We start from the raw sequence: 22,503 nt of genomic DNA, 5'->3' as shown, positions 1-22,503 counted from the left end.
AGGGAACTGGGATTATTCAGTCTGCAGAAGAAGAATGACGGGAGATTTGGTAGCTGCTTTCAACTACCTGAAAGGGGGTTCCAAAGAGGATGGATCTAGACTGTTCTCAGTGGTAGCTGATGACAGAACAAGGAGTAATGGTCTCAAGTTGCAGTGGGGGAGGTTTAGTTGGATATTAGGAAAAACTTTTTCACTAGGAGGGTGGTGAAGCACTGGAATGGGTTACCTAGGGAGGTGGTGGAATCTCCTTCCTTAGATTTTTAAGGTCAGGCTTGACAAAGCCCTGTCTGGGATGATTTGCTTTGAGCAGGGGGTTGGACTACATGACCTCCTGAGGTCCCTTCCAACCCTGATATTCTGTGATTCTGAATACAGTGAACTCCTGTGACACTTAAACTTAATTCAAAAGGGTTTACCTTAATTCAGTGAGGGTTGTGCAGGACATTGAAGTGTCTTTCAGAACTTGTACTCTAGTCTTTCTTTAGTTTATTTACCTTCCCACCCCAGGTCTCTGCCTCTCAATGTGCTAATTAGCAAAACAGCATAGCGCGTCATAAGTAGTCGGGATCCAACATTTAGGTTGTGTGTTAACTTAGCCCTGGTCTATACTAGGGGAGGGTCGACCTAAGATACACAACTTGATCTACGCGAATAGCGTAGCTGAAGTCGGCATATCTTAGGTTGACTTATCTGGCCATGAGGACGGCGGCGAGTTGGCCGCTGCCGCTCCCCCATCAACTCCGCTTCCACCTCTTGCCAGCTGGAGTTCCGGAGTCGATGGGGAGCGCGTTTGGGGATCGACTTATTGCGTCTAGACGTGCCCTTAGAAAAATAACAAAACCTAATGGGAATGTTTTCATGTTTGTTAAATGGCAGGGAAAGTAGATGATTGGTCGTATGCCCTGCAGCATTTGAAACCCTGCCATGGCAGAGCATACTGTTAATGCATGAGTACCCGAAAGTGACTAGAAACACAAATTAAATTAGCCTGTCTTCATTGTCTTAATATGAATAGTCTAAAATGTAAACAGCAGAAATAATGGAAAACAGAACTCATCTGTTAATCGGTGTTTAACGCAAATGAGGGGGTTTGAGTAACATTTAACTTCTAAAGGGAAAAGAAAGGGTAGCTCCAAGGTGAAGTTTTATTTTTTGTTCCAAATCAGTGGCCTGTTGTTCCTTTCTGGAGGAGTAGGGGGTGGAAAGTCTCTTTCAGCTTTAGGCCAGGCAACCCTCTGCCCAGCAGCATCCCCATTACTGACAGGTGCAATCCTTTTTGTATGGCTAATGTCTGTGTGCAGCCTGATAGGAGTGCTACGGCCATCAGTGTCCTGCACCAGGAAGAGCTGCCAGGACAGATGAGTTCAGGCATCCGTAAAACCAAACCCAGATAACCTAGAGTTCTGCAGTCTCGATTAGAAAACAGCTCCTAAATTGAAGATTAGCTTGAGGGCATGTCATGTTTACAAGGAAAGGGGGAAACTGATGTGGAATAGATAAGAACAGCCATACTGGGTCAGACCAAAGGCCCATCTAGCCCAGTATCCTGTCTTCTGACAGTGGCCAATGCCTGGTGCTTCAGAGAGAATGAACAGAACAGGCAATTATCAAGTGATCCATCCCCTGTTGCCCATTTCCAGCTTTGGGCAAACAGAGGCTAGGGACACCTTCCCTGCCCATCCTGGCTACTAGCCATTGATGGACCGATCCTTCATTAATTTATCTAGTTCTTTTTTGAAACTTGCTCTGGTCTTGGCCTTCACAACATCCTTAGGCAAAGAGTTCCACAGGTTGACTCTGTGTTGTGTGAAGAAATACTTCCTTTTATTTGTTTTTAATCTGCCTATTAATTTCATTCGGTGACCCCTAGTTCTTGTGTTATGAGAAGGAGTAAATAACACTTCCTTATTTACTTTCTCCACACCATTCATGACTTTTATAGATCTCTATCATATCCCCCCTTAGTCATCTCTTTTCCAAGCTAAAAAGTCCCAATCTTATTAATCTCTCATCACATGGAAGCTGTTCCATATCCTTAATCATTTTTGTTGCCCTTTCCTGAACGTTTTCCAATTCCAATATATCTTTGTTGAGATGTGGCGACCACATCTGCACATGGTATTCAAGACGTGGGTGTACCATAGATTTATATAGAGGTAATATGATATTTTCTGTCTCCTTATCTATCCTTTTCTTAATGATTCCCAACGTTCTGTTAGCTTTTTTGATTGCTGATTTACATTGAGTGGATGTTTTCAGAGAACTATCCACAAAGACTCCAAGAACTTTCTTGATTGGTAACAGCTAATTTAGACCCCATCATTTTATATGGATAGTTGGGATTATGTTTTCCAATGTGCATTACACTGCATTTATCAACATTGAATTTCATCTGCCATTTTCTTGTCCAGTCACCCAGTTTTGTGAGATCCCTTTAACTCTTCACCATCTGCTTTGGACTTAACTGTCTTGAATAGTCTTGTGTCATCTGCAAATTTTGCCATGTCATCGTTTACCCCTTTTTCCAGATCATTTATGAATATGTTGAATAGTACTGGCCCTAGTACAGACCCCTGGGGGACACCGCTATTTACCTCTCTCCATTCTGAAAACTGACCATTTATTCCTACCTTTGTTTCCTATCTTTTAACCAGTTATTGATCCATGAGAGGACCTTTCCTCTTATCCCATGATGGCTTACTTTGCTTAAGAGCCTTGTCAAAGGCTTTCTGAAAATCTAAGTATACTCTATCCACCCTCTTGTCCACATGGTTGTTGACCACCTCTACCAATTCTAGTAGATTGGTGAGGCATAATTTCCCTTTACAAAAACCATGTTGTCTCTTCCCCAACAAATCATGTTCATCCATGTGTCTGACAATTCTGTTCTTTACTACAGTTTCAACCAATTTGCCTGGTACTGAAGTCAGGCTTACTGTCCTGTAATTGCTGGGATCACCTGTGGAGCCTTTTTAAAAAATTGGCATTACATTAGCTATCATCCAGTCGTCTGGTACAGAAGCTTATTTCAATGATAGATTATGTACCACAGTTAGATGTTTGTAGGGGAAAGTCGTAGTTGTTGGGTTGATTGGAATCTTTCAGGTCAGCCAATCACTTTCAAAGGAGAGGTGTGGTGAAGATATTGGTAGTCTGGGTTGATAGGTAGCTACTGTCTATTGCAGTGATTCATACCATGTGATGAGCCTGCATACTAACATCCCCATTTCTGTTGTCAGTGACACCCCCCCCCCCATAGTTCTGTTTTAACATGGCTTTAAATTAAAATAAAGTTGGGGTATTGGAAGGATTTGATTTAAACACAGAAAGCCAAAGACATTGAAACTTAAGGCTTGACACTGGAAGGGGGGGGCGGAAGTGGGTGGCTAAACTGTCTCCTGAACCACATGTAGGTCACCTGCTGTCCTTAGTCTGGCCTGTCTCTATACAGGGTTCTCTGTCCAGCAGTTTGATTACCCCAAATACTGCCATAGGTAGGAGCAGCAGAACTGAAGATGGTAGTTTGGGGCTAACTGAACCCCCTGTGTGGGTTCAAGTGAGAATCTGTTTCGTAATCTGCCAAATTAAAAACAAACTACAGCCTTGAGGCTAAATACTCCCCAATTTGAAATCCTTTGCTTTGTCTAGCATAGCCGATACAACTCCGCCCTCCCTTCTGTTGCTGAGCAGGACTGGAACAAGCAGATTGCATGTAGGCTGTCTTTCCCCATTAGGATGCATGTTGAATAATACACACCCTGTTTTACAAAGCAATTAGGGCTGCTGTTGGTATACGTGGTACAAAACCACAAGAACAAGGCGGTGAAAAGTTAAGCCACCTAAGTCAAGACCCTCTATTCCTCCACTCACAGGCACCCGGGTGGATTTGATTTAAATCACTAGTCAGGAAGACTCGATTTAATCATGGTTTCCTACATAAAAGTGCATTCTTGTTGGTTATTATAACCTTAATACATATTCTTCACAACTCAGAGATAGATATGTTTCATTTTTAGAAGGTACACACTATACTTTTTTAAATAGTGATTTATTTTAAAAACTTTTCAGATTAGTTTTACAGCTATATCAGAAAATGAATGATTGTTTGGTTATTTCATTTACCAAAGGTAATTGAAACAGATAGTTATGAAGTCATTGAGAGGTGAACTATCTCCAATTCAACAGGTTTATCATTAATATTTGGAGGATTTTCTTGCCATGCTGTATTAGGAGGAGACAGACAGACAGATATTTAAATTGTTGTATTTAACTAAAACAACAACGTTAAGTATTCTGGATTGTTTTCTTTAACGGCAAACATGTAATATTTTAACAAAACAAGCATATGTCCCTTGCTTCTCACATTTATCTCCAGACTTCTTCTCCTTGTCCAGATCTATTCTGCCCCCAGTTCTATTCACTGAACTTTTTGAAACTTTGCACTTTTAGAGCGAGGTAAGGGATTGACTCTGTGTACATAAATTTGCAGAGGGACAATAGAGTTGCGGTCTGTTATTTCTCACCTCTGTATATTTATTTATTTATTTAAAAATATTTTTGCTGTTAACAGGCATATTACCTCTGGAGACACAAATCCACAGTTTGAGAACTGCATCTCTGACTTTATCTTCTAGACTGAGCATTGAGTCCCATTGGGTAGATAGAAAGATTAACCTAAATCTATACAGAAGCCCCTGGAACCCCATAAGATTGGGTCCCTAATCCATGAACTGTTGAACTCATTTACAAAACTTTTCTTAAACGTTACATGAATATATTGTCTCTTACTATAGAATTAGAATTTATAATGCCTATTCCCTGATGAGATATCTTTGAGCTATAATGTATCTTAATTAAAACTATGTTTTAGATAATTTTTTCCTGAAAAAGCATTTTATCAAAAAAAATCTGATTTAAATAAAAACAATTTTTAATTTTTTTTAAAAAAATCATTGATTTTTATCCACCTTCACAGGCATACACCTTACCATACCACAACAAGCACCTACTGCAACCGTAGCTCTGCCCCCTTTGCTTTTGTGCAAGCACCCCTTTACCTGATTTGTTTTAACCCCCCCTCCACCCCCCCACACACTAGTACTTGGAAGTTTGGTGTAATAGTGTTGAGAGAGGGTAGTTTACTGAAGGGCTATGTGCAGAAGAATGGTTGAAGGGGATGCTAGAAGGCTGGCATTACTAGGAAATAGAGCTACGGTGGGGGTGCATGGTGTACAGTAGCTGTGGTATGGTAAGGTGTGGGTGTGTGGTAGGAAGAGCAGAGGGTACGTACTGCTAGGTGGCTTAACTTTTCATTGTGTTGCTTTTGTAGGTTTGTGTCTGGCATGGGGTTGGTGCGTGTGTATGTAGCAAGCATGGCTGCTACACAGCAAAGTTTTTTGTATGTTTCCTCAGTTTTTTTAATAGTTAATTAGGGAGGAGGGTTGGACTAGAGGTAAGATCAGCGGGGTGAGGCAAGTGAAACTACAGACAGACTGTTTATCTGTCATCTGTTGTGTCTCTCATGCCAGCAGCTGGGCACCAACCCTGCTATAGGATCACATCTGACAGATGTGTAACTCCTGACAGAGAAAGCCTTGTGTGCCTGTGCTGGCTGCCTTGAGTCGGGCTTGTGTCTGCAGTGCATAAACTTCTAATTAGAACAAGAATAAAAGCTAAACATTTTTTAGGAAAAAACCCTCCACCACCCTACTTGTTGCGCAAGTTCTAGTCAGAATCTACTGCCTTTGCCAAGTATGGAGTAGATGCAGTGTGTAAGAGAGAGTGGTCAGCAGCTAAATATAGGACAGGAAAGGAAAACCTCACCCAGAGCCCAAATTTAAGAGCTCCTATTGAAATCCCATGAAGAGAATTTCAGAAAGCAGATTAATTCAGTGACACTGCACACTACCAGGCCATCTGCTTGCAGAAAATGAGAAATTTATGCTCCATTTTAAACCCATCCCTAACTGTGGGGTGCTCTCAGGTGCCTCCAGAATTTGTGTATTTTAGGGTATGAAATAATATTGAAAATTTGACAGAATTGGCCAGCCCTGGAATGGGGAGGGAAATGCAGCCAGTTTCGTGGTAGATCTGTCACAGCAGGGTGCAAGGAGAAAAAGTTCTGAGGGCAGCTACTGCGCTGGGACGATTCTGAATCTGAACCTGAAGTTGTAATAGTTATTCACAAATATGAAATTAATCTGAAACTTCAACAGAAACGTCATCCTCCTGACTCGGACTGGAACAGTGGTGTAATGCCCCACTGACAGGCTCACTATATGGGGTTTGTTCTGTTTTTATATTAACCTTTGGATGTAGCCAAACTTTAAGCTGTTTTTTGTGTACAGTAGCAGAGAAGGGAAAGAGCAGACATACCACACAACGTAACTGTTCTTGTGTGTAGCTTCCATACAGTGGACCCTTCAAATCAAGCCCATACCCTCTCCCACATCAGCTAGAAACTTCAGCACTCCATTTGCCAAAGTCTTGTTTGAATGCAAACTGGGTAGAGTCATGCAGGTGCCTCTTAGATACATGTCCCACAGCGTTAAATATTTCATGGGGGTAAAAACACCACCTCCCGTGCTATTCTAGCTTAGCTTTTGATCCTGGATACTCTTCATCTTAGTCCTGGATACCCTCTGAATTTCACTTGATTTAAGGGATGTTCTTTTTCTGACTAGTATTTTGGATGTCCCTCAGGTGTGGAAGATTCAGAGTGGGCAGTGTCTGAGGAGATTTGAACGAGCACACAGTAAAGGTGTCACCTGCCTCAGTTTCTCTAAAGACAGCAGTCAGATTCTTAGTGCTTCTTTTGATCAGACAATCAGGTAAGTTATAAATTTGAGGGCTGTAATCTACAAGAAGCTCTAATAGAAGTTGTAAGTATCATTTCTTCAGTCCCCTTGCCTTAAACTCTTGGATGTTTTTAGCTTACATGAAAGGTAGTCCTTAATGTTTTTAACATTAAAAAAATTATTTTGCTCTTTACTCTTGAACAAGTAGTTCAAATTTTTGCCCTTTCAATTTTTGTAACCTATTTTTGTGGTAACCTATTTTCAATCTAGTGTTCGCAGGAGGTACTGGCCCTGATGTATTGTTTTATGTTTATTTAAAAGTATTTCTGTCCTCAGATTCAGCAGCAGCCATTTCAGTACTTTTACACCTGTCACTACATCCCAGCAAGAGAGGCCGGCTGAGCAGCGCTCATTGGCTTACATTCAAACTTTAAAACAACTGTTTCTGAAACTGGCTACAAAGCTAGTACTACGACCTGATGGTCCCCACAGATAATGGGATATGGGGCCGTTCTTGAGCACCAGTACTGATTGAACCCAGCCACTACCATTTGACAGTTGTCAGTGTGTTATGTGTAATAGTGGTCATCTCCGTTCATTTTCCTTCTCCACAAAGAGGGCTCCAGGCAGCTGGAAAACATCTACTGCAGCCTGAGGAGAGTTTACAAGGCTCTGCAAGGTCACTTGTGTCTGTCCTCCCAGCAGCAACTGCACAGGAGAAAGGCCGTGGCCATCGCAAACACGTGACATCACACCTGCCACAACTTTCTGTATCGGTGAGAAGTGTCTTGCCAGCAGAGTTCCATTGTCTCTCCTTCCAGCAGGAAGCATTGTGAGACACCCCTGCAGACACACACGCCTCCAGGAGGCAGCTCAGCTGTTGAACTTCCTGGGCCAGGGGACTTTAACACCCTGACCCAAGAAGCAGCTCCTCTCTCACACCTTCTAGGAATAAGTGGAGTGGAGGCCTTCCCCTACTGCAGGACAGGGCTGCACCTCTCTTATCCAGTCCCAGACAGCCCAATGCCCCCATGACTGCTCCGGTTCTTGGAGCAGTGAAACTGTCCTCTTCTGGAGAAGGCTTGTGCATGCAGGAGCTGGACCTACTAGACTATGGGAACTCACCCTCGTAAGAAAAAAGTGACCACAAAACCAATCTTTTTCAAAAGTAAATGGCAAATTCCCTCCTTCAGCTTAGCTTTCTCTCAAAGCTTCTACCACGTGTGCATGCTTTCACACCTCATAACTGCTCTGTAAACTAGTCAAGCTAGTTTTTCTAGAGCCTGGGAATGAAAAGAGTTTTGATTTTTTCAAGTTGGTGGTGGTTGCTTAGATGCTAATGTGACTGGGGCCATGTAAGTATCTCGGTTAGGGGCTGGTGTCAATGTTACCAAAAACATTAAGCATCAGTGGAATTCTCTTGGCAGTGTTAGCCCAGAGGTTAGGCATGACCTGTCCTTCCCATGCTCAGATTACTCCCTTCCGAACAGAGTTCTAGTTCATCCCGCCGCCGCCGAGGGTAAACAAGATTGACTTCTCCAGGGTTCTCAGGCTGGTGCTTTTCATGACCACTAAATTCACCTGAAAACTACAACAACCTGTGTCCCCTTGCCCCTTCTTGGGGTTTTATGTTTTGTGTATACCTGAAACTGCCTTTAACTAACTTTTTTTAAATTGATTAGATTTCAAGTTGATGATGTCCCTTTACATTTTTCATGGTCAGATATAATATCTGGGGAAAGGGGTTTGTGATGACAAACCCATTATTCTAGATGCAGATGTGTTAGCCTATTTTATTACTTGCTGTGTACATCAGACAGCAAACTAAATTCTTCCTTTATTTTACATCGCTGACTTGTACCTCTCTACAGACAACCTGGATGGATTAATTGTTTTTTTACCATGTTTTTTTAAATTTTGTAACAGGATTCATGGGTTAAAATCGGGAAAAACTCTAAAGGAATTCCGTGGTCATTCTTCATTTGTTAATGAAGCTACTTTTACCCAGGATGGTCACTATATTATCAGTGCGTCCTCTGATGGCACAGTGAAGGTAAAATGGCCACTTGCTTCTACGAGCCATGTATGGGAGTTGTTCTGTGTGTTGTAGCAAACTGTGGCATTTAATCTTAGAGATCATTTACATTAAAGGTACTTTTATCATAGCCAGGGCTTAGGCTTTGTCATTGGGCCCATTATATATAGATTCCTTGATTCTACAAGGTGGTGTAGGGTCTAATGTATGCATTTCCCCTCATTCAGAGAGTGATAAACACAATAAGACAAGGCTGGGTGATTTTAATAGCACCAACATGGCTCAGACAACTGATTTGGTTACTTGTCATAAGGATTAGTGGAACCTCTGCTGCTGAGACCGAACTTGTTGACACAGCAAAGAGGGAAGGTCTGTCATCCAGACCTTAAGGCCCTTCTCTGGGCTGCATGACTTTTGGTAGAAGAAAGACATTCAAAGTACAGAATGTACTGTTGTATTGTAGAAAAGAATTCACATGGGTGTGATGTATTCTTGAATGGAAAAGGTTTTTATCGTGGATTTCCTTGTATAATGTGGATTCTTATACGGCTCCAATTATATATTAGAGTATTTATTGTATTTAAGAAGACACCTCTTTCATTATCTTCAATTAAGTTTAATCTCTCAGCCTTGCCAGAATATCATATACCTGTAGAGGTAAAATCCATTTTCCTAATGATATGGTTAAGAAGTTTTTAAAAGACCCTAATAATTTATATCCTCAAATAAGAACTCCTGTGCCCACCTCGGATTTGAATGTAGCACTAGCAAAATTAATGAGACCTCCCTTTGGGGAGCTGTTCTTCATCTCATCTATCTGTAAAAACAGTGTTTTCAATACAGTCACTGCAGTGAAATGCATAAGTGACTTGCATACATTAATGGCTGATACACCATTCAGTGTTTCATAAGGATAAAGTGATTTTTCTCATTCATCCTAAGTTTTTACCAAAAATAGTCTGATTCCACATAAATCAATCATAATTTTACCAGCAATGCCCCTCTGCCATGTACATTGGCCAAACTGGACAGTCTCTATGCAAAAGAATAAATGGACACAAATCTGAAATCAGGAATCCTAACATTCAAAAACATTTAGTAGGAGAACACTTCAACCTCTCTGGTCACTCAGTAACAGACTTAAAGGTGGCAATTTTACAATAGAAAAGCTTCAAAAACAGACTCCAATGAGAAACTGCTGAACTGGAATTAATTTTCAAACTAGATACCATTAACTTGGGCTTGAATAGAGACTGGGAGTGGCTGGGTCATTACGCAAATTGAATCTAGTTCCCCATGTTAAGTATCCTCACACCTTCTTGTCAGCTGTCTGAAATGGGCCAGCTTGATTATCACTACAAAAGTTGTTTTTTCTCCTGCTGATAATAGCTCATCTTAATTAATTAGCCTCTTACAGTTGGTGTGGCAACTTCCACCTTTTCATGTTCTCTGTATGTGTATATATATCTTCCTACTATATGTTCCATTCTGTGCATCTGAGGAAGTGGGCTGTAGCCCACGAAAGCTTATGCTCAAATAAATTTGTTAGTCTCTAAGGTGCCACAAGTACTCCTATAATTTTACCCAAAGCCCCATACTCATAATGGGGAAACTAAATTACATGTTAGATGCAAGGAGAGTGTTATGATTTTATTTCGACAAGACTAAATAGTTTAGACAGTCTTAAAGGCTGTTTCTAACTTATGGACCAAAAAACAAGGGAAAAGCTATTTCTGAACAGACTTTCTAGATGAGTTAGGTATTTATGAAATTTATAAATTGAAAAGATTATCCATTCCTCAGGGCATCAGAACTTTCAAATAGGGCATCAGAACTTTCAAATAGATCAAAGGCAGCTTATATGGCTTTCTTTGGATGTATTCCTCTGGTAGAGATATGTAGAGCTGCAGCCTGGAGTTCTGTCCACACCTTTACTAAATATTATACTTCAGATTTGAAATCAAGATCAGATGGAAAGTTTGGTAGGGCAGTCCTGCACTTCTTATTTGACAAGAACTCCCAAGTCCCACCGTCCTCGGTCAGAGTACTGCTTATTAATCTATCTCGTGAGTGGGAATATGCAGAGGATGCTTAAAGGAAGAAATGAAGGTTCCTCTCCTGCTGGTAATAGCTCACCTTTCCTGATCACTCTCGTTACAGTGTGTATGGTAACACCCATTGTTTCATGTTCTCTGTGTATATAAAATCTCCCCATTATATTTTTCACTGTATGCATCCGATGAAGTGAGCTGTAGCTCACGAAAGCTTATGCTCAAATAAATTTGTTAGTCTCTAAGGTGCCACAAGTACTCCTTTTCTTTTTACCTATAACTGATATTCTTCAAGATAGACTCTGCATATTGACACTCCCCCCCTCCCTAGGAGTCAGCCCTGCTTACCAGAGGGCTTGGGGTTGGAACTGAGGCAATAGAGTGCCACTCTCTCCTTTCGAACCCTGGCCCTAGAATGTCCGGAGTTCAGGGAAGGGGGCAAGGGAGGTATGTGGATGTGCCAGCTACTGCCATTAGTAGGATTTTACCATTCAGGCTGCACTGGTCAGAGCACCCCATGAGTGGGGCTATTCAGAGTCCATCTCAAAGAACCTTGGCTACAGGTAAGTAACCTTCATATTTGGATATCTTTCTAAATAAACCTGTTCTTGCTCACCCAGTAGTTATTAGGCTTGATTCAGGAATTGCTGGGTAAAATTTTCAGGCCACTGCTATACAGGCAGTTGGCCTAGATGATCATAATGGTCTTTTCTGGCCTTAAAATCTGTGAACTTACTAAATTATCATTTTTGGTGTTCGTTACTCTTTTTCCTCTCGTTTCAATAGATATTTTTTAAATGGTGAAAGCTACGTCCATAGCATCTCCTCCAAAAATGTGGTGTCTTTTTAATTAAAATGCAGAAATGTGCCTGATCATAAAGTGCTTCCACTTTGTATTCTGCTCAATAGATATGGAATATGAAGACAACCGAGTGCTCCAACACCTTCAAATCTCTTGGCAGCACTGCAGGAACAGACATCACCGTGAATAGCGTGGTTCTGCTGCCTAAAAATCCAGAACACTTTGTCGTTTGCAACAGATCAAACACAGTGGTCATCATGAACATGCAAGGACAAGTATGTATGTGATTCCAGGCGTGTCCCTTTGAAGCAGCTAGGAAAGAGCTTAACAAGTATTGAAATCAGGATGAGATTTGTGACCCTTCCAAGCAGTGTAGTGGGTGAAATCCTGATCTCTTTTCAGTAGTAACTGCTGGGTACCCTGCCCTTCTGAAAATCAGGCTGATTAGTTAGGCAACTAAATTCATGACCCCAGTATCTAATAGAAGCTAACCTTGTTAGTCGCGTTGTAGCTGCCACATGTGAATCCAGTGAACCTTTCTTTGGGTTTTATAGATTGTAAGAAGCTTCAGCTCTGGTAAGAGAGAAGGAGGTGACTTTGTTTGCTGTGCCCTTTCACCACGTGGCGAGTGGATCTACTGCGTGGGTGAAGACTTTGTGCTGTACTGTTTCAGCACAGTGACTGGCAAGCTGGAGAGAACTCTGACCGTGAGTACTTAACACAAGCTATTTGAAAGTAAACATGAATAGAATCTGTGTTCTTATCAGTTCTAGAATATTCATGCAAACATAAATTCCATAGTGACCTTACAGTAACACCTCACTTAACGTCGTCCCGATTAACTTTGTTTCGTTGTTACGTTGCTGATCAGTCAGAGAACAGGCTCGTTGGAAGTTGAGCCAATGCTCCCTGATAATGTGGTTTGGCAGCCGCCTGCTTTGTCCGCTGCTTGCAGGAAGAGCAGCCCGCTGGAGCTGGTGGGGGCTTGGAGCCAGGGTGGGCTGGCAGCCCCCCCATCAGCTCCCCATGTGCCAGCTGCCGAGCAGGCTATCAATTGCTTAGCAATTCAGCTGTCCCTCCCCCCCCACTGCCATGTGCTGCTCCTGCCCTCTGCCTTGGAGCTGCTCCCCAGAGCCTGCTGCTTGCTGTGTAGAGGGCAGGGAAGAGGGGTGCTAATGTCAGGGTGTCTCCCTCCCTCCACTTCTGTACCCCATCTCCACAGAGCAGGGGCGGGAAACGACAGGGCTCAGGATGGAGGGAGCTTGCTGGCAGCAGCTGCTGTCTCAACTTGTTGATCTACTTAAAAAGGCAGTGTACTCAGAGTGGGGTCAGCATACTTAAAGAGGCAGTGTGTGTCTGTGTCTGCCATGCTGTGTCTCCTCCCTCCATTTGTGCTGCCTTGTAGAGTGTGTGGCTACCTTAACAACATGTTAACCCTTGAGGGCTCAGCTGAGTGCTAGTTCATCATTTAGCAGCAAGGCATTCCCTGGGAAATATCCCACCCTCTTCCACTCTCTGACTCTACCACCTCAACCAAGCTTCAACCCTCTGCCCCCCTCCCCCCTTTACATTAATTCTTATGGGGGAACTGGATTCACTTAACATTGCTTAAAGTAGCATTTTTCAGGAACATAACTACAGTGTTAAGCGAGGAGTTACTGTGCTCCTCTGACAAGCACCCTCAGGTGGTGGTTATAGGGTTGGTCCTGAGTACTCAGCTAAAGGTACGGGTTATTTTGAGAAAAATGCGTTTTAAAAATAACAATAGATAACGTTAGCTAGAACGTAGCCATGTACTCCGTAAAGGATTTGTGAAGTAGTTGTGATTGTATACTGTGATTTAACCCTGCACTTTCCCCAAGTTAGTGGGAGTACACACACTTGTGTTACCCTTTGTGGGGCACACTTTCCCTTCAGGTTAAAACATTAGGGATGTGACTCTTCCACTTTGCATTCTGAGTGGCTGACTTCCATAGAACGGCTCTTGCGGGTGGGTGCTCAGATGTAAACCAGAGAGCACTAGCTGCTCCAGAGCCACACATGGAGTGGAGAGGGGGAATCAGGCCCAATGAGAGAAAGGGGTCTCGGGTCCTTGAGACTAGGCACAGGGCACAAGCTGTGGCAGAACAGAGCAGGACCATTCCTCAGCATGGCCTTCACCATATCACATTACAGGATCACGTTTATACAGCTCTGGAAAAAGAGCCACAGTCATAGAGTCTAAAGTCAGAAGGAACCATTAAGATCCTCCAGTTTGATCACCTGCGTAACACAGGCTAGAGAATTGTACCAAGTGATTCCTGCACCAAGCCTTTCATTTCTGGTTGATCTAGAGTAACTGTCTTAAAAAGATCCAGTCTTGATTCGGAGAGGCCCTCACACCCAGCTAAACTGCTCCACTGGTTAGTTACCCTCACGGTTACCTCCAACACAAATTGTGCTTCAGTTCCTGTTTGAATGTGTCCTGCTTCAGCTTCCCGTCTGCTGTTACTCCTCTACTGTCAGATCTCCTCATAGAGATGCTTCTAAACCATGATCAAGTCATCTCATAACCTTCTCTTGGATGAGCTAAAGAAATTGAGCTACTTCAGCATCAGACCATTTTTGTCCAGAATGATCTTGATGTTTAATAATGAAATGATTTGGATTCCTCAGACTTTCCAGACACACTGAAATATTGTGCATTTTAAGAAACTATTTTTGGATGCATAGTAACTTTTTTTAAAATTTCCAGCAAATACAGTAAGATGGACTTAAAGTTGAGAGTACATGTAATGTAGCGTAAAATACATTCTAGGAATGGTGTAATGGTCCCCCAGACAAGCCTTATAAACCCAGAGGTTACAATTTATATTAAGGTTCAATTTATAAATAGTTTACAAAGGATTAATAAATGATAGTTGCTATAAGCACCGTGCTGCCATGAATAGTTATAAGCGCACCAACAGAAGAATAGATTTAAAAATTATTATTAAAGCTAATGTTAAAATCCTATAATACACAGGTTAAGGAAAGAGTGTCTGTACATCTGGGTATAGTGCATAAATTATCCAAAAGTACAAAGTTTGGTTTAAAACTCATAAAATATATGTAGTACATAATCTGCAATAACCCAAATTTAAGCTAATAAATTCAATGATACAGTTTAGATATTAACATCCAAATGTTCAGGTACATCACTCATAAATGTTTATACTAAGAGTTGGTTGTGGAAAGCAAATATAGCAATGAGTGTAGATTGTCCCTCAGTAATTGAGTTGGCTGTCCGTTCCAGGGATGGTGAAGTTCACGTCCACCTTCCCCAGAGGTGGTGGGGTGGATCTGACTAGGCAGTCTTGGATGGTGTTGTGTCACAGCTGCCTGTCACGGGTCTGGAATGGAGCTTGCAGCTACACAAGATGTGGGGTAGGGTCTCATTGGCATAGCCACACTTCCTGCATTGCTTGGCCCTAAATTACTGACATGTGCTCTGAACCTTACTCATCTTACTGTTGCTTTTGCCTGAGAATATTATTTGGTTTGAGGTGATGTGCAGAGAAGACTTGCATCAATTTTTTTCCCTTTCATCCTGTAGGTTCATGAAAAGGATGTAATTGGCATCGCTCACCATCCCCATCAGAACTTGATCGCTACCTACAGTGAAGATGGCCTCTTGAAACTCTGGAAACCATAACTGTTTTTAACTAGCTTTGGAGAATGCTTCTTAAATGAAGGGCTGTTGTGTTCATGGTTTTATAAGTCCAAATATGCTGAGTATAATTTTCAGTTCAGGAGCCCAGAACTGTTTTTCAGTACTTGTTCTAAATTAGCTGTACAGTGTCAGTGAATAGAACACTTTCATTAACCCTGTATCTGGGTAGCTAAAGCAGGTTAATTGCTGTAGAAGCCATTATTCTGTCTTGTGAAGTCTGTGCTTTTCCTTTGTGCTGTTTATAGATGGAAAAACCACCATCAATTTATAAATGATTGACTTTCTAAAATGTGTAGCAGATGGCTCCTTTCTTTCTTTCAGGGACTGAGATTGGAATAAACAAGAAGAGAGAGTCTCCACCTTAGCAAAGGTGGATTTTGTTGATCCTAAGCTGCCTTGCTTTTTCAGGACAGAAGTATTCTAATACAGTGGGGTTTTCTGTTGCATTTATATTAACTGTCTCATTTAACAAAGTATCCTTCTGGCTTCTGTGCAGCAGAACCACCCACAGATGGCTTACATGACAAGAAGTTGCACGTGGGGGCTTTGCGGCTAGCAGAGAGGTGCATAACTGCATTTTGACTACCTTAGAAAACAGCTTGAAGCCACCCTGAAGAAAGGATCAGTACAGGCTTCTGTGTGCATCTTTAATAAATTACTTCCAGCTGTCCCCCTACTGTATTACTAGGTCTAGCAGCAATCCAGCTTTACACACCCCTGCCCTTCTCCTCCTCTCCCCCGCCAGTCTGAGCTTAAAGCACTGCTTAATTCAAGCTAGAGATTTGTGTATGGGTCAGGCTCAAGTTCTACTTCAAACTAACTCTGCAATGACAGGTTTCAGAGGAACAGCCGTGTTAGTCTGTATTCGCAAAAAGAAAAGGAGTACTTGTGGCACCTTAGAGACTAACCAATTTATTTGAGCATGAGCTTTCGTGAGCTACAGCTCACTTCATCAGATGCATATCGTGGAAACTGCAGCAGACTTTATATATACACAGAGAATACGAAACAATACCTCCTCCCACCTCACTGTCCTGCTGGTAATAGCTTATCTAAAGTGATCAAGTGGTCAGTTTGGATGAGCTATTACCAGCAGGAGAGTGAGTTTGTGTGTGTATGGGGGGTGAGAAAAACCTGGATTTGTGCTGGAAATGGCCCACCTTGATTATCATGCACATTGTAGGGAGAGTGGTCACTTTAGATGAGCTATTACCAGCAGGATAGTGAGTTTGTGTGTGTGGTTTTTGGGAGGGGGGTGAGAGAACCTGGATTTGTGCAGGAAATGGGCCACCTTGATTATCATACACATTGTGAAGAGAGTGATCACTTTGGATGGGCTATCACCAGCAGGAGAGTGAATTTGTGTGGGGGGGGTGGAGGGTGAGAAAACCTGGATTTGTGCTGGAAATGGCCCACCTTGATGATCACTTTAGATAAGCTATTACCAGCAGGACAGTGGGGTGGGAGGGGGTATTGTTTCACAGTCTCTGTGTGTATATAATGTCTTCTGCAGTTTCCACGGTATGCATCCAATGAAGTGAGCTGTAGCTCACGAAAGCTCATGCTCAAATAAATTGGTTAGTCTCTAAGGTGCCACAAGTACTCCTTTTCTTTTTGAGAATTAGAGGAGTGATTAGGACAGTGGTTCTCCCCGGAGCTTGTCTTGATTGCTATGTAATAAAAAAATCTCCTGGGTTTGTAAAACCATCAGCTTTTCCTTGAAGAATTCATTGAGTTCTTTGGCAAAGATGGATGCTTGATCTCCAAGTGGCTCAGTGGTACCTCCTTTTACTGGCTGTGGCTGTAGCTGAATCTTGGGCCAGTTACTGCCACAGCCCCTCTGGATTACTGTAGTAGCTGACAAGGAATTGGAGGGGGTGCTTTGCAGTGAGTGCTGGAAAGGAAATCCAGGCTGCAGGTGAAAGATCCATAGAAGAGTGACACTCTCTTCTGCTGTTAGCCAGACCGGTGATCTGCTAGGTCACTCCAATCCTTGACTCTGGGAGCCAGCCTGACCCTGCTCTGCTGTGAGAACCCTCACTCCTGGGCTGTTCACGCACAGCCTCTGGCATGTAAGCCACTCCTTGGATTGTGCAACCTAATGCCAGCAGCCAATATCTCTGGTCCCAGACACAACCCTAGGAACCTCCATCTTCCAGTGTCCAGTTATGCCCGCTGGATACTGCAAGCTTATATGAGTTTGTCAATTTAACAAAGAAATTGCAGGTTTCAGAGTAGAAGCTGTGTTAGTCTGTATCTGCCAAAAGAAAAGGAGTAATTGTGGCACCTTAGAGACTAACAAATTTAGAGCATAAGCTTTTGGGGGCTACAGCCCACTTCATCAGATGCATAGAATGGAATATATATGTACACACACACACACAGAGAAGGTGGAAGTTGCCATACAAACTGGGAGACAGGCCAGTCCTCACTTATAGACAGCCCCCCAACCTGAAGCAAATACCAGCAGCCACACAACAAAAACACTAACCCAGGAACCTATCCTTGCAACAAAGCCTGATGCCAGCTCTGTCCACATATTTGTTTAAGTGACACCATCATGGGGCCTAATCACACCAGCCACGCCATCAGGGGCTCGTTCACCTGCACATCTACCAGTGTGATAGATGCCATCATGAGCCAGCAATGCCCCTCTGCCATGTACATTGGCCAGACCGGACAGTCTAAGCAAAAGAATAAATGGACACACATCTGACACCAGGAATCATAACATTCAAAAACCAGTAGGAGAACACTTCATCCTCTCTGGCCATTCAGTAAAAGATTTAAGGGTAGCAATTTTGCAACAGAAAAAGCTTCAAAAAGACTCCGAGGAGAAACTGCTGAGCTTGAATTAATAGGCAAACTAGACACCATTAACTTGGGTTTGAACAGAGACTGGGAGTGGCTGGGTCATTACACATATTGAATCTATTTCCCCATGTTAAGTATCCTCACACCTTCTTGTCAACTGTGTAAATGGGTCATCTTGATTATCACTACTGTTCTTTTTCTGAAGAAATTGCGATGTACCAGGCCCAAGGCGAGTCTCTGACACACTTCAAAAACCAAATACACTGCTTCAGTAGAACAAACAAACAGATTTATTCACTGCAAAGATTGACTTATAATCACCTAAAATCTAAGCACAAGAAGTTGGATTTGTCAAATGAAATAAAAACAAAAATGCGTTCAAAGCTGATCTTAACACTTTTGGTGCCCTTACAAACAAATGCTTCTCACCACTGGCTGGTTGCCCTTCAGCTAGGCTCTCCCCTTCGATCAGCTGCTTCAGTCACTCGGTGGGAATGGTGACTGTAGATGTACAGTAGGTGGAAGAGAGAGGAAGAGCATGGCAAATGTCTCTCTTTATCATGTTCTTTCTTCCCTCTTGGCTTTGTACCTCCCACCCCCTCATTGCAGTCCCAAACTGACCAAAGGAAGGGGGTGACTCACTCAGGAGTCCAACAGATCCTTTGTTGCTGCCTAGGCCAGCGTCCTTTGTTCCTGGGAAGCTGGGCTGGGTTTGTCCCGTACCTGCCCTGATGAGGTGTGAACTGCCTCCCTGCTTTTGGAGTGTTTTTGCCTGGGCTTATTTTAAGCCGTGAAGACACATTTTCAGCCTCATAACTATCCAATGAAATTACAACCTATAAAACATTGCTGTAACAATTACTATAACAACAATCTCAGGGCATCATGGGCCTTCTGAAGACACTGGATACCACACAATCATTTTACAAGGATGAACATGGGGATGCTGGGTGTTCCCCTGAGGTACAAAGTGTTACAGAAGTGCTTTGCAATGAGTGCTAGAAAGCAAATTCAGGCTGCAGCTGAAAGATCCATAGAAGGGATGGCTGTGACTGCCCTGCTGCCTGGTTCTATGGACCAGGGCAGGGAGCATGTGCGGTGATCCAGTTAACTCCCCGTGCAGGGGAAACCTATAAATGAAGAGGCAGATGCAGGCCGGGCCCAGAAGGGAGACAAAAAAAAACAAAACACCAAGTTTGTATCAAAGTGGCACATTCCATGGTGAATTGCTGATTGCTGTGGCATCATGGGGGAAAAAAATGCCAATTTCTATGGCTGTTGAATGGCAGAGGCTCCAGGCCCTTGACTGTGACGAAGGGGTGGGTCACATCCTTCAGTGCTGTTTTCAGGCGCTCTGTAATGGTAGACAGGCACCACTTCAATTGTTCATATTTTCAAAGTTCTCTGCAACTATAAGGGCTAGAAAATTATTTTTAAATGACAAGAGAAAAAGTGATGGGGTCTCTGACCCTTTGGAGCACAAAGAGCGGGCTCCTCAGATTGAGAACATTTGTACTGGAGAAAAATCTCTCCTCTGAAAAGCAATTGGAAAAACTGGGATTATTTCAGCTCATAAAGGGACATGCTAAAAGCAGGGCCGGCTCTACCATTTTTGCCGCCCGAGTTGCCGTGGAAAGGCGAGTGCCGCCCCAATGGCGCACGGACTGCCGCCCCTTTCACAGGGCCGGCCCAAGCACCTGCTTGGAACGCTGGTGTCTGGAGCCGGCCCTGGCTAAAAGTATCTCAAATAGTGAACGAGTCTAGCGAAGGGTGACCAGGACCTTCCATTCATCTTTGTAATGCAAGCAGCAAGACAACCAGCTTTGGGTGTCAAAAAACAGATGTGCGAACAGACAGGGGAAAGCCGTCTATGCTGATGCAAGTAGTCCAGGAAGAGAAGGGCCCAGAACCCTGAGAAAGAACAGAAGCACAAAACACTGAATGAGTGATTGAGGGTAGGAGAACACCGAGTGCACGTGGAATTGCAAAAGCCTACAGAGTGATCAACTGTACTAAAAGTGGCAGTGTGTAGAAAGGAGAGCAGGCCCTTACATTTGGCCAAAAGGAAATCACTGGTGACATTATTTAGAGCAGTTACGGCAGCTAAGAATGGGGCTGTCCATACTACTAGGTGCAGTACAAAAACCATGCAGTCCATGCTCCAAAGAGCTTATGATCTAAATAGAAGCAACAGGAACAAGCTGGAAGGGGAAGCAAGTAGGAACTGACTTACCCAAGGTCCCACAGGTGATCAGTGGTAGAGCTGGGACTTGAACTCTCCTGAAGTCCAGTCCCATGATTTAGCCAGCAGACCTCATCAGCTCCAGTTGCCAGGGAACAGAGTTAATAGGAAGTCGTAGCAATAGGAATAGCTTGCACAGTAAGGGAGCTTGATAGTCAAGTAGAGAGAAAGTTGAGGAGGGCTCCGAAGGGTTTGAGTTTACTGTAATAATTGAAAAAGAGGCTGTAACGTGTAAAGGCTGGAGACTTGGACCCATTATCTTCTCTCATAAAAGACAGCAAATTTGATGGGTGGGGAAGGAATTCACTCATCACAAAGCAGAGATGGACAGCTGCTGCAGTTCTAGGCTCTCAAATGTAGGGGATTAAAACACTGAAGGAAACTGCAAATGTGGGCACAACTGGAGATTAGCATGGATTATGGAGAGGATAGCTGGATATTTTCAGGCAGTTTGGGGAAAACAGAACACTAGTTTAGGGTCACACGGTGACTCATTACTCTCCCGAAGAGGTTTCAAGTACCCACCCCTCTCTTAACACTGCTTCACTAGGTTACGAAGCAGAAGTGACTAAACTTGTAACTTTGTAAGTGTCCTGTGTGTAGTCGAAACACTATATCCTAGCTTCTATGATAAATTTTTATTCCTTGAAATGCTGCAGCCATGAGGAAGGAAATTGATTCCGTTCCGTCTCCTGCATCAACAGAATTGTTCGTCACATTCCCACAGGTGAGTCAGAAGGCTGCCCTCACTTGTGTGTATGAACAAGTAGTTTGGCAGGTTTGACTGTGGCTGGAATTGGAGCTGCAGAATATTGTATTGCTGGTGATGCAAAAGGAAGGAAGGAATGCATAGAATATGCAAAGTGAACAGCTTAAGTGGAAAAAAATTTTCCCTGGGAAACACTCAGCTAGAGATCAGCAAAAAATACACCTGCCATTTTTCATCAGACAGGTAGTGCCTGGAGCTTTAATTTTAAATATTTGCCTTTCTACAGAGTCCCTCTGAGAAGCTCAAGGAACATTACAAAAAAAAATCAAGTCTCTTATTCTGTACACTTAGGCTGAGTTACCCATGGTCACAAAGGAAATCCTGGGAGAAAAGTTGTGTAGAAAAATTTAAGTCTCTGGCCTCCCAAACTTTGTCCTAGACTGAAAAAGTGGGGTTTAGTTTTTAAACTAAGCTACTAAACAGCAAATGTATCATTGCACTGAACTTTTCCCCTTACCAGAGGGCATTAAAGAGGAATATGTTCCTGTGAAATATGTAGTTAAGCCAACGAGTGATTAATACACCATCTCTTACAGGAGAAAGAGCTGTGGAGCAAAACCACCACCTTTAGATTCACCTATGGAGGAGACAAGTACGTTTTCTCCAGGTTATTGCATGGTGGCTTGTTTACCGTCTTACCCCACAGCAAGCCTCTTGCCACTGCATTTATTATGCGCCGAGAGCTACTGCAGCAATGGCTGAAACGTTTTTCCGCTTTGTGCTGAAAGCCATCCGAAGTGTAAGTACCCACCCGCAGCCAGCTTGTGTGATGAGGCTGCAGTGCCCCTGCTCACACCTGTGAGGTACACTGCTCGCTTCACTAGCATGGAATGTCTTTCCAGTGCTGTGGGGCAAGGAAATTTTCCCGAAGCGTATAGTTGTCAGACAACCATACAACACCCTTCTCCATTAACTGTAATGGAATTCCTCTATAACAGACAACTGAGTGGGCCTACAATTACTGGACCTCTACAAGGAGATAACAGCTCATCTTAAGTGATCACTCTCGTTACAGTGTGTATGGTAACACCCATTGTTTCATGGTCTCTGTGTATATAAATCTCCCCACTGTATTTTCCACTAAATGCATTCGATGAAGTGAGCTGTAGCTCACGAAAGCTTATGCTCAAATAAATTGGTTAGTCTGAGGTGCCACAAGTCCTCCTTTTCTTTTTGCGAATACAGACTAACACGGCTGCTACTCTGAAACCAGCCACTATTAGTAAATCTGCTAGATTTGTGAAAAAAACAAATCTGAAGACAACAGGGGGCAAGAACACCAAAAGAAGTTAGTCCAACAAA

The 22,503-nt window shown here is 42.9% G+C and overlaps 1 protein-coding gene across 2 annotated transcripts in view; it reads left to right on the top strand.

Annotated features, from left to right (window-relative positions):
• SMU1 (SMU1 DNA replication regulator and spliceosomal factor) overlaps positions 1 to 15,665 on the top strand; it is a 29,143-nt gene extending 13,478 nt beyond the window's left edge. The window contains exons 8-12 of one of the 2 annotated variants that reach the window (XM_073346027.2): positions 6,703 to 6,830; positions 8,724 to 8,850; positions 11,793 to 11,960; positions 12,240 to 12,392; positions 15,260 to 15,665. In XM_073346027.2, coding sequence (XP_073202128.1) covers positions 6,703 to 6,830; positions 8,724 to 8,850; positions 11,793 to 11,960; positions 12,240 to 12,392; positions 15,260 to 15,358 — 675 coding nt within the window. In that variant the 3' untranslated portion in view covers positions 15,359 to 15,665. The remainder of the gene's footprint in view (positions 1 to 6,702; positions 6,831 to 8,723; positions 8,851 to 11,792; positions 11,961 to 12,239; positions 12,393 to 15,259) is intronic. The other variant, XM_073346028.2, reaches the window with a different exon arrangement.
• Positions 15,666 to 22,503: the final 6,838 nt, after the last annotated feature.

This window comes from Lepidochelys kempii, chromosome 5, assembly GCF_965140285.1.
Source record: "Lepidochelys kempii isolate rLepKem1 chromosome 5, rLepKem1.hap1, whole genome shotgun sequence".
NCBI classification, from domain to species: Eukaryota; Metazoa; Chordata; order Testudines; family Cheloniidae; genus Lepidochelys; species Lepidochelys kempii.
This window is presented reverse-complemented; position numbering and strand designations above follow the sequence as displayed.